This window comes from Crassostrea angulata, chromosome 3 (assembly GCF_025612915.1).
Source record: "Crassostrea angulata isolate pt1a10 chromosome 3, ASM2561291v2, whole genome shotgun sequence".
Taxonomy (NCBI): Eukaryota; Metazoa; Mollusca; class Bivalvia; order Ostreida; family Ostreidae; genus Magallana; species Magallana angulata.
The window spans coordinates 39,571,868-39,588,559 of record NC_069113.1 but is presented as its reverse complement, the minus strand read 5'-3'; the positions used below and the strand labels follow the sequence as shown (position 1 = coordinate 39,588,559).

The following is a 16,692-nucleotide window of genomic DNA, read 5'->3' as shown; positions in this document are numbered from 1 at the left end:
CAATAAACCTCTAGAATTTAAATTTGACTACAAGTACCTAGATTCTCTAAAATAGACTATAAACACGAGGCACGATTGTTACTGCGATACTGAAAGGGTCAAATAAAACCACGTGATTTAAAATTTAAATGACAATAACATTCGCAGGGGTGCCCTTGTTATCATATCCACTCACATAGTTTGTCTGTGTTGCCTAAGGTTTAAGAAAAAAATGTTTTCACTAGACAATAAATCCTCAGTACCAAAGCCACTATCCCAAGGCTGTCACAATGATATTCTCCAAGTCTGCTAGATATCTAGAAGTTCATAACCGCATCTTATTCCTACTGAAAACATCATGCTCTTTGGGTTGAGGTTTCACGTTACAAACCAAATCTAGTCAAGACTTGCTGGCCAAGTTGGGTAGTTTCTGATAAGTAGTTACTACGGTAAGTACTTTAGTTTATAAATAATAAAGAGAGATTGACAATTTGAACAATTTATTGATTACTAGAACTGGATGAGGAGGCAACACTAGGTGGCATTTGACCAAAGGATGTCCTGACTGGCTTATTGACAGGTTTCTTGGTGATGGAATCGTCGTAAGATTTGATTGACAGAGAGGAGGAGGGGCCTGTCTTCCACAGAGTCTCGTTTTCATCAACAACGTCTGCTCTGATCTGGACAGAATGTGACCCTGTGACTGGAAAGGTCAACAGGAAGTTGACAGAAAAATAGTCATTGTGAGGCTCTACACTCTGACTCAAATTGTTGGTAGTTGTCAAAGAATTCTGAAATATGCCAAGTAAAATGAAAATACATGTAAAACTGTGGTAGTCTCATTTTAGTATGTCTCAATAATTCAACCATTTAGAAATTGTAATGACTTAATTGTAAGAAAAATAAAACAATTTCAAATCAAGCAACAAGTCTGAAATAATTAATGATACTTACATGTATATAGAAATGCAATAAAACTCTTAATTTCTTAAGTACTGGTGATTATTAATACGGTCTGTATTACAATAATTGAAAATGAACCAAACCTTTTGATCAGTAGAGTTGGATGTCCTGTTGACAAGCTCCGAGGTGGCAGTTATTTGGACTTTGGCCACTTTGCGGAACAGATCCCTGTATCGGCCATGTTGGACGATGCCCTCCACCTTAACAGTTAACTGAGTCTCATTATGAACCTGAACTGGGTCAAGGCCAGAGAGCTGCTGAGGGGAAATGGCTAACTGAAAACCACAAAAAAAAACATTCTGTATCTTGGTAAAAATTAAGTAAACATCAAGAAAACATATAATTTCTCCATTTTCTATGTCCCATTATTGTAAAGTTTACTGGATTTCTTGATACTCTGAATACCTTAATGTTGGTAGTCTGAAGCGTTTGGAAAAAGAACCTTGGGTAGGTGAAAGGAGTGTGTACCAGCCTCCTTACAGATTGACACAGGAAATCAACTTGCTGTAAAGGGAGCAAAAATAAACCCATTTTAATCCAAAATAATTTATTCACTTAAAATCTGAATACATGTACATATGGTCGATTAAGAAATTTAAAGTCCAAAATTACATTTTGCACATGTAAATGTTGTGGAAACAGATTTTGAGAATTTGTGGGATTACTGACCACGGGGTCCGAGTATGGATGGTGTAAATGATGGATGGTGTAAATGATGGTAGTTTACCTGGTGGGTCAGTCCCTCACTGCTCTGACTCTGTATAATGCTGTTGAGATCTCTCTGTATGGACTGTATGGTGACAGTCAGTGGGTCCTTGTCTCTGGTGGACAGAGCCCCAAACTGCAGGTACCTGTATAAAACATAACGAAAATACACGGTACATGTATCTACGGTACTACCTCAGGAAAAACTCAAAAAATAAAATATATAACAGAAATTCTCTTATCCAAGTTGGGTACAATTCACATTTCTCCAAATACAGTTAACAGATATATATACATGTAAATGAATAAAACAGAAACTACATGCATTACAGTATTAAGCCAATGCATAAAAAAATCCATTGGCGAGTAAACATTATTCATCTGTGTGATCATAAAGAGCTTCACATACATTGAAAATATCAGTATATCATTTCCATTCTTAAACAATACATGTGTTATGTGTCAAGGATTTGTTGTATACCTGGCATGGCTGCTTCTGATAAATGTCAGAATACATGATTTAATCACTTCACAACTTTGTTGCAAGCTGCATTACAGATTAAGGAAAACCATGACGTGATTGTACAGTGATCTAAATAGTCAACACTACACCTTTGTGACAAATAATGAAATGGCATCAGTTACCCAGAGGCCTACTCAACAGAGGGGGCACTTGCAAGAGTATGCCAAAATTCCTATTCATGTAACACACATTTTTGCAATGCTCTGATTTCTGTTGCAAATGATGTACTGTGTATCATCAATATTCGTTGAATACCATACTAATTTTCAATAATTTCATGGTCGACTTATTCCACAAAATTATATGTTCATTGTGAAATACAATTTTTAATAATGTATGTACAATAAAGAGACCTAGCTTTCTACAGTATGACCAGTGAGTAGGAGTGAAGGATACAGCAGTATGGTGTGGAGGGTGTGGGTGTCTGCATCAAAGGCCGACTGGTAAAGGTCAGCAAACTTCTCACTCAGGCCCTCGTACTCCTTCAGACATTTCCCGAGCTGCAATAACAACCAATGTCTAAGAAATACACTCTGTGTAAGTTTACTACAGGTAATGTTAATGACAACATACTTGTAGAACTCAATTTACATTAATTTTGTTTCCATCAATACCATATGAATAAACATTGATTGAATATGTACTAAGAGTAAGAAGTGAAAAGTTATACACAAATACTTGCATTGTAGAGTGGAAAACAACACGGTAGTTTTTAATTTTACCATATTTGATATCAATAAACTATTCTGCAATGGTAAATATATGTGCATGTATTGTTTCACTATTACCAGTACCGGTACATGTGTTTGTGTGACCAATTAAATGAGAAAATATCCATATGAAAATTGAAAATGACAGTAAAATGTACTAACATACAGTTACATTATTCAAATGATTACATTTGCAAGAAATATAATTCCACAAAGAATTCAAATAAAGATTTTTTCAACAATATCCTTAGAAATCAATCAGCCTTTCTGCTGAACTCTAAGTGTTCTGACCTGATTCAGAATCTGGCTGACCCTTGAGATTTCGTGTCTGTTGGAGACGGCCATGGCAGTGGCGATTGCTGGAGGGGGACAGGTTCTAAAGGTGTTACAGGTGTGAACCAGTTGTTGGTGTGTCTGTAGGAGCCAGATCCTCAACCGCACAAACTCACACTGAAACACCATTGTGCCGACACTTGTGGAGGCAGCCTATTGGGAGAGAGTGTAACTATACATGTATGTAAAAGTGGTTATTTATGCTGGTGGTTAATTGATGATTTCTATGGTAAACCAATATGTGTGGGTGTTAAATATGCCAAAGCACGATTTACTACTCTAAAGTCTTTGTTTTATTACCATACATGCAGGGGTATTTTATACTATTTTAGGCTCACTGTATAACTATGGCTTTCCCACACAAATAACCACCTTTACCGTATATCACTTCCGTGATTTAATAACAATGGACTGGATACTACTAATCATGCTTAAATTTTCACAAAATGCATATGCATGTATACATGTACTTCAAATTCTATAATGTGAAATTTTTCCTGTATTCTGCAGCAATATACTCAATCAATACATGTTTTGGTTGTACAATGCCTTAACCAGTTCCTCTTTAATCTTATATTTTATTATGAGAATGTCTATCGTTTCTGTATTTTATGAAAATTTTATGCAATACCTTACCAGTATTTATCATTTCCTACTATCTTTTACGAAAGTATTTTAACAATTATGGTACAAAAATTAGAGAAATGTTATCGGTATTTGGAATCATACAACAGTTCCCGCACCTTGATAGAAACCAGTCCCTGTTGATAGAGGACCAACATCTCTGATATCTGAGATGTCAGCGCCTTCGTACTCGTTCCAGATTTGTTCACACAGGCCTCTGCAGCACACACTCCATGCAGACCGGTCAGCCAAAAGAAGTTGTGTTCTGAGGCTACCTACAAATGAATAGGGCAAACACAAATAACAAAAGAATCATGAAGTTCAAGTCAATTTTTTTCCTCAAAAATTTCATGATCTGATATGAATGTACAGATATTGTAGATGACTTATCAAACGCAAGGAATTAAGTTATTATCCACTTCAAATCACAAGTAGCACCTCTTGTGGATTTTAAAATCTTGCTATCATTTTTCTGTCATTTATGAATATGAAATTATAATATTAAACTTCTATATTCTCACAATCTGACACAAAATGCCGGATTCTGGGATTTTCAACTCACATAAAATAAGGAATCTAAAGTACTGTCATAGTTACTATAAAAATATTAATCAATTCTCAAAATGCCAGCAATTTAAAACCCTGACTGACTTTCAAATATGAAGATTTTAGAGTTCTTACATGTTGGGACAAATTATGAAATATCTCTGATGCTATGCGAAACTGTCCATAACGCATGGCCTGCCTGCCCAGCTTATAACCAAACCAGTCATCCATGGACTTGGTAATGCTCTGAGTTATCAGGTTCTGGACATCCAACGGAATGGCTTCACCAGCAGCCACTTGGAAGAAGACAGTCCCAAGATACAAACAGCACTGGGTGAAAAAATAAGAAATTTTGTCAACAATCTCTGAAGTTTGACAATAAAGGATGGAGTGAATATTAAATTTAAAACTGCATCTTCATTTTTATTCAAACTGATTCAAAATGCTTTTACAATGTAATCTGAAATTCAGAATTAAAGATATTTTTCCTCACGGTTTTACCTCCAGCTGACATTTGGATGCTGGTTTTGAGGACACATTTTGGTACACTTGTAGGAGTTGGCCCAGATTTTCTTCAATCAGCTGATGGTTGATAGAGCCAAGAGCAGCTAAACACTCACACAGCTTGACACAGTTATCATCTACATGTAAGTGTATTGGGAAAAAAGATACTGGTAGATGATCTTTTACTACCAAAAATCTGTGACATATTGCCACAGACAATAAAATATAAGCTTTTAATTACCAGTACATGTAAATAATTGTAGTACCTGAGGCAGATTCAAGGAGTTGTGTTAATTCCATCACAAAGGTTTCTCCTGTCTCTTGATATGTCTTCACAAGATTCACCAGACATTTCAGACAAAGCTAAAAAAAAAAAGAAAAGTTAAATTCAATTGGACTTCTGATTTCAATTTGTATAGCACTCTAACTACTGCTTATGAAATGTACATGTACAACTGAACTTTGATGTCGCGAACCCTCATATCTCGAAGACAATGGATATGCCGAAGTGATTTTAAGTCCCAACCACTCATTTTTTAAAACTATTTTACCCTTGATATCTTGAATACTCAAATATTTCAAATTTTATAAATAGTCTAATCTAGTTCCAGATAACAAAATTTGACTTTATATGTGAAAAAGGTAGATATTCAGCAGTTTCTAAACTCCAGAATTTATAAGGTACAAAAATTGAATTTATTTGCAAAAGCATAATTATTCTGGACAAAGAGCAACATCAAGTCATTAGAAAGTATATACTGATTTACCAGCAGAGCTTGCTTGTCTTTAGATTCACTGCTCCATATAGAGACACATATTTGTGTTGTAATGGCCAGTCTAGCTCCTTCTATCAAGTCTCTTTCCACTTCAATCATACACACCTCTATAAAAACCACCAAAAAAAGTCTTATGACAACAGAAAACTGTCTAATATCTGTTCAATTATAAATGTTTTTTCAGTTGATAAACTCACTGCTTTTCTTGTAAGCCACAGCTACATTGGTGTAGAATTCGATTGCTTTACTGGACAGGGTAGCATTCTGGGTTTGATAGCAGATGTTGCACACCTCTAGAACTTTCTGAATGTCTGATACTGTCACTACAAAGCAAACACCATAGAAAATTTTAATGCTTATGTAAATTCATAATATGTAACAAACTAAAACTGTTTTCATTTACTACATCGTCATTCATTTTTTTTTTTTATTTGTTTATGAATAAGAAAATAGAACAGATTTGGTTGACATCTTACTGTCTCTACTGAGGAACATCTGGAAGGCAAACGAGGAGGAGAGCGAGGTCAACACCTGAATACATGCCCACTTCAGCAGAAAGGAGGGGCAGGTGATAGCAAAGGACAACAACTCCTGCAAAGCAAGCCAGATAACTGTGTTCAACTAAATTGAATAAATGTGCATTGCATGTTTTAAGCTTTTTAACATTAGTTCAGGTTCATGACTCTCTCTCTCTCTCTCTCTCTCTCTCTCTCTCTCTCTCTCTCTCTCTCTCTCTAAATTGCCTCTTCCTCCCCTCCCCCAATCTTTTTAACAAAAAAAAGATCATTACCTCAACTGAGTTGTATTTCCACAGCTGGGGGGACTTCCTAGCCAGTAAATTGAGATTCTTAAGGGAGGTTAATTTCACACTGTTTCTTGGGTCTGTCCTGAGATGGTGAATCAGAAGTTCTATCTGGCTGTGTACGTCAGCCAGTGACCTCATTGCCAAGTGTGTCAAGGTCTCCAAGGTCAAAGTCACAAACTTCTCAGCTGGGAAAGTGGACAATAAGTGAAGACAAATTCCTCTAGCCTAAAACATGAAAAGTGAATTCATAATTCATTTTCACAATTTTAGATAAAGTTAAATAAACACAGAACTTTGAAAACATATTCTATTTATATTTAGAAGCATATATACATGTACATATATAGTGCATCAGAATTAAACTATGCATCTAGTTTAAAATAAACTTGTCTCCACATGTGGTTATTTTCCTTGTTTACAACACAATAACAGTTAGCATTACATGTTTATTACCTTAGCTGCAGTTGAACTATCATGATACATGTTTTTCATTATTGGTATCAGTTGCAGTTTTAGGTGCACTGGAGTGGCTATGTCTTCTATCATCTCAGCTATCTTACTGCAGATGTTTGCTGCAAAAACTCTAGAAGAAAATTTAATTCATATTTACTGGTCTAACATTCTAATTAATTACAAAAGTGTTTACATTTCGATCTTCCTTTTTTGGTTCCAGTATTCACTCACTTGGACTTGCCAGAGAATTTATCTGCTGCATATATGGCAGCATCCACTTCCACTGCATCATGGGAGTCCAGCCCGTTGACCACACTGTGGTGGGCATTCTTCCTCTCTGAGATGATAGAGGCAATGCTGCCAAGAGTTCTACAATACACAATGAAGCCCTCTTAACATCCATATCTTAATACAGTAACAAAAAGGATAAGATTTTATTTTTAAATTGTACAAACTTATATCAGAGACCAATTTTACATTGCTAGATAATTTTTTTACTTCTCTCACAGTCGTCTATAAGAAACATTATGTTGTAAATGTTGCTGATTGCAACAATAGCCTCAAATTGAAAACTAAACCAGAAATTTTCATTCATCAATTAACAAAGTTTGAAGCTGGTGAACTGCTTCTAGTATACTGAATCAAATTTTAATCATCTAGTTGACAACCTACAAAATTGCACATCTATAATTAAGTACAAACCTGATGGTGAGAGCTCGAGCAACAGAGTCATTACTGTGTATTACTGTGTAAAGTCTTCTAACAAATTCATCAACATTGAGCACCTTGTCCAGATGCCGATCACATTGCTGAATGACTCTCAAAATGCACCATCTCAATAAATTGTTTCTAAAATAGATGGAAGGTTTCCCAATATTATTCAGAAGTATAAGTAGAAAATTTCTTTTGATCTAAAGCCTAAAATAAGTGAAGATATAAGAAATGAAGATAAAAAATGTGGTAGTACAATTGTATTTCATGCATGATGACTATCTACTGCGGTAACTTCTAACTTTAAAAATGAATTCACTATTCACCCTTCTTTAAAAGCGTCAGCAACTCTGAACACGTCAGCAAGTTTTAAGAAAGCTGAATTGATAAGGATTGGAAATGGGTATCTTTCAAATAATCGGGGAAATTTCACAACAGCCTCACACTGTACTCCAAGCTTGATTGATCTCAAACCTACAACACAAAACGTAATCAAAGTTAACAAATAAAGACTATTTTGGTTGAAAAAAAAATTGCCTGTGAAAAGGCATGATATAATTGTATCTACTATCAAAATGATGTGCATATTCAAGATAACATATACCAAAGAATAAAAGATACAACTTAAATATTAAATAAATATTAATAAATCCTAAACGCAAGATTGGAAGAAGGAGAGCATATTCCTTTTAAAAATGATAGAGTTGTATTTTGCTGACTTTAATTGAGCTGTTTAGGTACATAAAATAAAAATCTAGTACACTAGCTCCAAATGAATGCTAGGAAACTCATCAACATTGAGCACCTTGTCCAGATGTCCCAATTCCTAGGGTACGTTTTCTCGAAGAGAGAACGTACCCAGGTACGTTTTCTCTTGGAGAAAACGTACCCTGTAAAAACCATAAATAACAGTTTTAATAAATATTCCGGGATGAAATAAAATAAATCATACAATAAACATTTGTGTCATTTGTTGCTTTTGTTTTTATATACATAATCATGTACATTAATTAATTATAGACAATAATTGTGTTATATACAAATATACAGACTTCGCCTGAGCAGTTTAATTAGTCAGAAATTAATCCATCAATATAATAGAAATCATTAAAAAATATATATCGACATAATAGTTTTGATTGCAATATATTTGGAGAACTTAATTAATTATGAGTATCTCAAGAAGTCAATAGCGCGTTTTTTTTATATATATAAATTATACGTCATCTTTATGAATAGATTATTTATTCATTGCTAAAATGTCTCTAGAATTGACCCAACTTTGAAAGTCTCAAACGTCTAATAACATTGAAATTACTAATACTTTAAGCAGAATACTAATCTTATAACAAACATAGTAAATTTATCAACTATTTAAAAAATATTTATGAAAATAAAGTCAGTGAAAATTTTGAACTCAAATCATGTCCAATTCCTTTCAATATTCAATCGATACAAATATAAAAAAAACACCTTATGGGATCTATATCATTTAAAGACAATATTTATAAAATTTACATATTCCTCCATATTTATGCATTAAAATATGCATTAAAGTAGTGGGACATGTCCACATGCTTTAAATATCCATCCGATACATATAAAAGAATTGCTATTCTTCACTATATATCTATATATGCAGTAAAATAGTATTTAAAACTATCTAAAATTTTGTTTATGATTTTTATAGGGTACGTTTTCTCCAAGAGAAAACGTACCTGGGTACGTTCTCTCTTGGAGAAAACGTACCCTTGGAATTGGGTACGTTTTCTCCTGGGTACGTTTTCTCTTGGGTACGTTTTCTCCTGATACCCTCCAAATACTATTACTTAAAGAAAGTATCTAAAGAAATAATGCAAATTATTATAGCAAATGAGAGTCTGGTAAACCATCACTATTACTGCATAGAGGTGTAATGATTCGGATAAATGACCTTTATCAAGCTCGGATAATGCAATATTAGCATCTTGTTCCTGGTCCACGTAGCTAGTTTCTTTGTACAAGGCCGTTACACTGTCAAATTCAACACCTCTCCGGTGCAACTGGCTAGCCATACTTTGCCGGCAATTTGCTCATCAGTCGTACGCTATCTTATTCAAATAACTTTGGGATTTAAATTTTTTCAAGCTTTTAATAAAAATCAAAATTGTAAATAATGCGTGCATTGTAAAAATTGTTTGTAAATTCTTAAAATCGATTGACATTCATTTTATTCTGACCAATCTGCAATAATCCACGAACGGTTTAATTTTTTACCTTAAAGTCACATGACAAACAAAATGGCAACCAATGCAAAAAATATTTCAGCTTTGCTAACTGGATTAGCTAAAAGAAACTACTACAATGAACCTGAATTTACAGACGACTTTTTAAAGAGTCAGATATTTCCAGATTTATCTGATGAAGCTTATGCAACATTACTGAAGAGATGTTCCAATTATATGAAGGTTTGTGGGCGTCAGTTTGCAGAATAAATCTGTCAATATCTATAGTGGCTGTTATAAGTTGTCCTTATTTCATGTTATGGTATTAAAAACTACAGAACTACGGATTTATCACATGCAAGTTTGTGTATGTTGACAGGTGGTAAATAAGTCCCAAAGATATTTTAACACGTTAACAAGCACTTTATAACAGGTGTACATTTACATTGGGTTTTTATTAGAATTTGGTATCAGCTGACATGGACTTCAACCAGCTAGAAGCGTTTTTAACTTCCCAAATGAAAAGGAGAGAGGCAGCAATGACAGAAGAAGAAGCCAGTGCTTACAGAAAGTTTTGGAAAGTGCACAAAAACAAAATTCATGACACTTTAGTTTCAAAAACTAACTGGAACAATTCACTTAAAAAGGTGTCCTGGCGAATTGATGTCAAATCACAATCTAAAAGTACAGAAAATATTAATGAACCTAGTGCCATTGTTGAACTCCAAATAGAAAATCCTGAAGAATCACAGGTACATTATGAATTTAGTTAATTTCACATCTATAGATTCCTTTTTTAAACCAAAATATAGAAAAGATATTTACATGCATAAATTATTTAAATATTTCTTCTTATTTTTCAGAAAACTGAGGTCGTGCAATTCGAAATGGATGAAAGTAGACTGGCACATGTGTTACAAAATATGAAAGACATTGAAGATCAGATAGTGCAATATTGTCAACAATAAACTTTACACACTACTCCAAAAATATATGTTGAAACATATACTCATTTCTTAGGGTTAATGGTGCATATCTGCATATAAATCATTAGAAATTTTAAGTATGTATGCACCAGTGCTGTTATATATGGATTGAATACATATACATGTATGTATGCTTAATGACAAAGTGTACAATATCTATTTTATATATATGTATGAAATTAATAAAGCAACAAGTACAACTAAAATTTATTTTCTTTCTGGCATACATGTATAAAAAAGAAAACCAGACTTTTTATGTACATGTCAAGACAACATAGGCATGAAATAGACATTATATATTGCATGAAGTTCATGATTATGAAGGTTGCAAGTGATAACATTCTGTATCACCACATAAAGCAAATGTCAAAACTTTCTGTTTTACACCATCAGTTGTAAATGGTATTTGTTGGGCCAAAATTAAGTCCTCTTCCTGATTCTTCCCCTCCAGTTGATTAGATCAAGTCTGCCACTGAAAAATCATTCAAATATTTTGTCAATAATGGTTTAACATCACATTTTCAAGGAAGAATTTTATTCAAATTTTATGATATATCTGACACCCTCAACAAGAAGGAATAGAATCATATAAATATTTTGGAAATGTAATGCTTAATGAAAGTAAATAGTAAGACAAACCATTCATTGGCATTTCATCAATCTGGGTGGCGTAGTACTGTTCAATATCTCTCAGGATTCTGATGTCATCACTCTTCACAAAATTGATAGCTACACCCTTACGTCCAAATCTGCCCGAACGCCCAATTCTGAAAGAAGCAGGGGAAAATGTAAAGGAATTACTCTTTTCATTTCTAGCATTAGTGCTTACTAATCGAGCAATAAACAAGAAAGAAGATGGCTCAGATTAGGGATCTCTTGTTTTCATCAATGACATTGACTAAGAACTTCCCATTCATCAGAGCCTTCATATTTAATTTAATTAACCATCAAAAAAATATTCAGAACTACTGTACCTGTGAATGTACAATTCTCTGTTGTTTGGTAGATCATAGTTGATGACAAGGGACACCTGTTGAACATCAATACCTCTGGCCCACACATCAGTTGTAATTAATACACGGCTGAAAATGACAATAAATTGAATAAGTTATCTACTACATTAATGATTTAAATGGTAAAGGTACAATCTAAAACATAGTAAACATTTAATAAAGTAAAGGATTTTAATTAAATGTGCTCATATTTGAGAGAAGATGAATCCTTACCTGGCCCCTGATCTGAATTCTTTCATGATGGCCTCCCTTTCTTTCTGAACCATGTCACCGTGCATGGATGACACTGTAAAGTTAGCCTCCCTCATCTTCTCTGTCAACCAATCAACCTGTACAAAAGGGAAGCAAAATGTTCACAAAAGATTTTTTACTCATAAACATATGCTTTCCTTGCAAATAAATGATTACATTTCCATTTCTTGTATTCCCTCAATTTACATGTACCTTTCTCTTTGTGTTGCAGAATATGACAGCTTGTGTGATGGTCAAAGTATCATAGAGATCACAAAGTGTATCAAACTTCCACTCTTCTCTCTCAACAGCCACAAAGAACTGTTTGATGCCTTCCAATGTCAACTCGTCACTGTAATATATAAATATGTAAATGTAAATCAGTGTTTCAAAAACTCCACACATCAGAGATTAAATGTTTTCAAAAATCAAAATTTATTTTACAATTCCCTAAATTGTAAATTCATTTTGTTGCAGAGAGCATTCTTGCTTACAGTCCTCTAATGAAAATTTCTGTATCATTAAAAACTTTAAAAGTGAAAACTAACCGTTTCACCAGGATTCTAATGGGGTCTGTCATGAATTTGTTGGTCATCTCAAGGATTTCGTGTGGGAGTGTAGCAGAAATTAGGCAAACTTGTGTTGCTGGGGGAAGGTATCTGTACACATCATAAATCTGCTCTTTGAAACCTGTTTATATAAAATCAGCAGGATTTTTTATTTAAATAGAAAAAAAAATCATAAAACATGCAATTAATTTCCCCACTCTTTCAAACTAAGTGAACAAATATTTGATTTTAAGGAAGTTAAATTTTCTGATCATTATATTACTAAAGAAGTTATTACCTTTATTTAACATTTCATCAGCTTCATCCAAAACCAGCATCTTTATGGCTCTTGTTCTCAGATTTCTTCTCCTGATCATATCTGAAATATTGCATTACACAACTTGTTACATCTTATGATAAACAAAAAAATAAACACTTAGGCCATCAAAAATTATTTCCTTGGTTCTCAGGCCCGCCCATCTGATTTAACATTGCGCGTTGCCCATTCTTATCATTAAAACTTTGACTTAATGAAAAAAAACATAATTGCAAAAACATTGTGATGATTCAGATTTAATTATAACAATTGCAAATGGCCACTGAATCTAGTTACGAGACACTGTGTTTAGTTATGATCGCTACAGCAATGATTTTAGTTTTGGTATATTAAGAAGAACGTCGTTTAAACTCAAATGCATAAAGGATTAGAGTTCCTGCAGCTTGTACTATAATACTAAATATCTCATTCTGCTTAAACACTTGGCTTTCCCAAACATCGTATTAGTGGTGTTGATTAGTAGACATGACGAGTATTTATTTTATTTAGTTTGAGCTTATAAATCTGATACATTCATTGAAAAATAACTATTTATTTACTTTAAAACATCGCTTTCTCTGGATTTGAATTAGAATTGCACATTGTTAAAATAAAAATAAAAATATCACATCCTTTTTTATGAAATAAAAAGAAAAAAATTTCACCACCCGACCGCATCTGTTTTGGAAAATATTGGCTCGAGAACCAAGAGATTAATTTTTTATGGCCTTATGTTATGACTATGAAAAAAGATTGAAAAGTTTCAATTCAATACCAAAGACTCTGCCAGGTGTTCCAGAAACAACATGCTGCCCATAATCCAACTTTCTGATGTCATCTCCAATATTTGTACCTCCAATACAAGCATGACACTGCACACTCATGTAATCTCCTAGGGCAAGAATAACCTGCAATAGCAATGTAGCTGTAATAATCCTCTCCAAAAAAAAAAAAGTTACATGCAAGTGTTTATTTCATAATGAATTATATTACCATCTAACTTGTATGTTGAATGACTGGAATCTTGTGTCACAATAACTACCTGCTTACAAATTAAGCACATTACCTTCTGAATTTGAACTGCCAACTCCCTAGTTGGAGAGAGTACAAGTGCCTGGGTTTCTCTTATTTGTGTGTCCAGACACTGTAGGATAGAGATGGAAAAGGTGGCTGTTTTTCCTGTTCCAGATTGGGCCCTGCAATTGTAAAAATTGTTGTAACATTTTGATGAAGTTGTGAATCTTTCTAAAATGCCCCTTGGTCACCATCCCTGGGGGGGGGGGGGGGGGGGGGGGGGGGGGGGGGGCACAGCACAGGATTCTCACAGTAGCCTTTGCAATTTTGGAATTTGTAACTTTGTAAATCTAAATTGAAAACCTTGTATTTCATTTCCCTTAATAAGTGGGGAAACCTCTGATTGGATTAATCTTATGTTAACTTTACTATTTCATTTTTACAGGGCTGGTGATGGTGTTTAAAAGAATATCTGAGGCAAGCAAAGTGACCATATCTGTTTAAACTGTCAGAGGATATTTATGGTATCGAACACATGTACTGAGTGTGATAGAAAATAACGTTAATCAGGCAAAAATGAGAGCAATTTTTTTGCAGTAAAGTGCAAGTTTATTGTATTTGTTGCTTTACCGTCTGTCAAAATGAATTTGCTCCATAAAGCTAAAGATCTGCAGCTAGATTAACCCCCACAAAGGGACACAACTTAGTTCGCTATTTTTTTGGCAAATTTTTCTTTCATTTTCCCTCTCAATATTAGTTCATCCATGTTTACTTACAGTGTATTGAATAGTAAATTAGTTGATAAAAAAAATAACTCAAGCATAATTACTTACTGGGCTATGACGTCTCTTCCTTTCACAATTGGTTTGATAGATCTTTGTTGAATTGCTGATGGTTTTTCAAATCCTAAACAATAAAATTAACAGCCGTTCAGATTATCAAGAATTTATATATTCACATTTTCAATACATGCATAAATGGGTTTACAGTCAAGAAATGATATACCATACTTTTTAACTGATTTACGTTAGCCGGTAAACATGAAATGTAAACACGCGAACTTATTAAGTTATTACTTCTTCATTACGTACTTATAAATTAGTTTGACTGCGAATAAAATTATACAAACCATATGCATATATTCCTCTAAGAAGATCTTCCCGTAAGCCCATGTGGTCAAAAGTAGGGGTAACATCGACATCTTCACTTGTTTCGAATTCGATATTCTTCAAATCTTCTTCCAACACGCGTCTCGCCATTTTGATTTTGCTTTTCTCAAAAGAAATCAGCGTCAATTGGACGCTTGATTCATCTATTGAGGCCCATGGGCCACATTGCTCATGAGATATCACCTTGCAGAGTGATCACGCAGAAATACTAGATAGACCTACAATAGCGTAGCGTTCATAAAGGCAAAAATGCATTGCCTATACATATTTTGTAAAACAAAATTTACAATTTGTGTAAAAATTATAAATTGAAAACAAAGTTGACATTAACTTCGATGCATGTCAACCAGAGACATAAGTAACACGAATAACATAAATGTTATTTATGTCTCTGAAGTCAACAAAGCTTTCAGTTCATTTACGAAAAAAACATCAGATCCTTTATTGACGCAAAAAAGTGTCGATTAAATATTACAATAGACATGCGATTGCGTTGCGAAAGTGTTTTTTCAAATCTACGAAAGTTAAAGAAGGGTTTTTCACTAAAAACTAAAACTTTCACTTTTGCGATTACACTGAATTTTATGACAAGGGAATTTGAATGGTCCGGTCTCTAGATTAAAATCGATCATTTTAACGCTGTCTTGCCTCTGCAATCAAAAAATACCCTTTTCTATGATTTTGAACTGAAAATATGTAAATGTGCGCGTATCAGTTATGATAAAAAAGTTTTTATAGAAGTACGTACGGTATTAACCGTTGTTTGTTTTGTTTACAGTATACATGTAGAGTATTGTTACGGATGCAGTGTATAAATGATTTCTCGTATATTTCAATAACGAAACATATACCGACAGATTAATGAGTAGACTGAGAATAGAAAATAAGGTATTTTAAAAATTCATAATGTTCCCTCAAAAGATACATAATTAATTTTGTTGAAACCAACAATCTCTTGCTTTCAGAAATAGTAATTTTGGGTCCTTCTTGGAAAAATTTTCAACGGGGAGGCCCCCTCCCACACCTACCCCTTTCTGCGCGCGTCACTGAAGCCTTTAACTTCAATTTTTGCCTACACAGGTACATGGGGCACGCTACGCAACTGGCCTACATTGTAATTGTTTTCTGTTAGTTTCAAACAACAGCCTTTTTATGTTAAAAAATTTACTATTAAAATAATAAGTTGCGGGTCGCCGGTCAGATTTTAAATGTCAGCACCCTGAAGATACAACTTGTTTACAAATTATCAATGGGCAGATCATATTTTGGTTTTTGATATTCACATCCGACCATCTTTGAATGTATCCACTAGGTTCAATACTCACTTCTGTATTTCTAGGTTAAAGTTTAAACTCAGGTTGTTGACCCTCCTTTAAAGGGACTTGCACACGATTTGACTTAAAATTTTCAAATTTTATTTTTCCATTTTCAATGTTTATACTGATAAATATAGAAGTTTTTAATGCTATGTCGAAATTTGAAAGTCAAATATCAAGTTATAAGCAAGATACAGAGTTCATAATTTTTTGTTTTGTAAACAAAGCTCGAATTTTGTCATTTTTTACATATGTGTTGTATT

The 16,692-nt window shown here is 33.7% G+C and overlaps 2 protein-coding genes across 2 annotated transcripts; one reads left to right on the top strand and one right to left on the bottom strand.

Annotated features, from left to right (window-relative positions):
* Positions 1-462: 462 nt before the first annotated feature.
* On the bottom strand, positions 463-15,233 carry LOC128177372 (integrator complex subunit 7-like). The gene is made up of 29 exons (XM_052844065.1): positions 15,074-15,233; positions 14,778-14,850; positions 13,997-14,126; positions 13,706-13,838; positions 12,913-12,993; positions 12,615-12,756; positions 12,280-12,418; positions 12,049-12,164; positions 11,797-11,904; positions 11,462-11,589; positions 7,959-8,106; positions 7,624-7,770; positions 7,153-7,290; positions 6,922-7,051; positions 6,454-6,693; positions 6,140-6,254; positions 5,861-5,986; positions 5,655-5,770; positions 5,154-5,250; positions 4,885-5,024; positions 4,519-4,713; positions 3,957-4,112; positions 3,172-3,366; positions 2,567-2,670; positions 2,129-2,194; positions 1,670-1,793; positions 1,348-1,446; positions 1,026-1,217; positions 463-770 (listed from the first exon to the last, which is right to left on the bottom strand). The coding sequence occupies exons 1-29, from the start codon at positions 15,201-15,203 to the stop codon at positions 480-482; spliced, it is 3,999 nt and encodes a 1,332-aa protein (XP_052700025.1). The 5' UTR covers positions 15,204-15,233; the 3' UTR covers positions 463-479.
* Positions 9,885-11,028, top strand: LOC128177371 (COMM domain-containing protein 1-like). Its single transcript, XM_052844064.1, has 3 exons — positions 9,885-10,079; positions 10,298-10,588; positions 10,700-11,028. Exons 1-3 carry the CDS (start codon positions 9,900-9,902, stop codon positions 10,802-10,804), a joined length of 576 nt encoding a protein of 191 aa, XP_052700024.1. The 5' UTR covers positions 9,885-9,899; the 3' UTR covers positions 10,805-11,028.
* Positions 15,234-16,692: the final 1,459 nt, after the last annotated feature.

Excerpts from the sequence above, each read along its gene's own strand:
- LOC128177371 (XM_052844064.1), top strand. The coding sequence starts at position 9,900 with ATGACAAACAAAATGGCAACCAATGCAAAAAATATTTCAGCTTTGCTA. Across the intron at positions 10,080-10,297 it reads GATGTTCCAATTATATGAAG|AATTTGGTATCAGCTGACAT; the intron begins GTTTGTGGGCGT and ends GGTTTTTATTAG. Across the intron at positions 10,589-10,699 it reads AAAATCCTGAAGAATCACAG|AAAACTGAGGTCGTGCAATT; the intron begins GTACATTATGAA and ends CTTATTTTTCAG.
- LOC128177372 (XM_052844065.1), bottom strand. The coding sequence starts at position 15,203 with ATGGCGAGACGCGTGTTGGAAGAAGATTTGAAGAATATCGAATTCGAA. Across the intron at positions 1,447-1,669 it reads GTGAGGGACTGACCCACCAG|CAAGTTGATTTCCTGTGTCA; the intron begins GTAAACTACCAT and ends CTCCCTTTACAG. Across the intron at positions 1,218-1,347 it reads TTCAGACTACCAACATTAAG|TTAGCCATTTCCCCTCAGCA; the intron begins GTATTCAGAGTA and ends TGTGGTTTTCAG.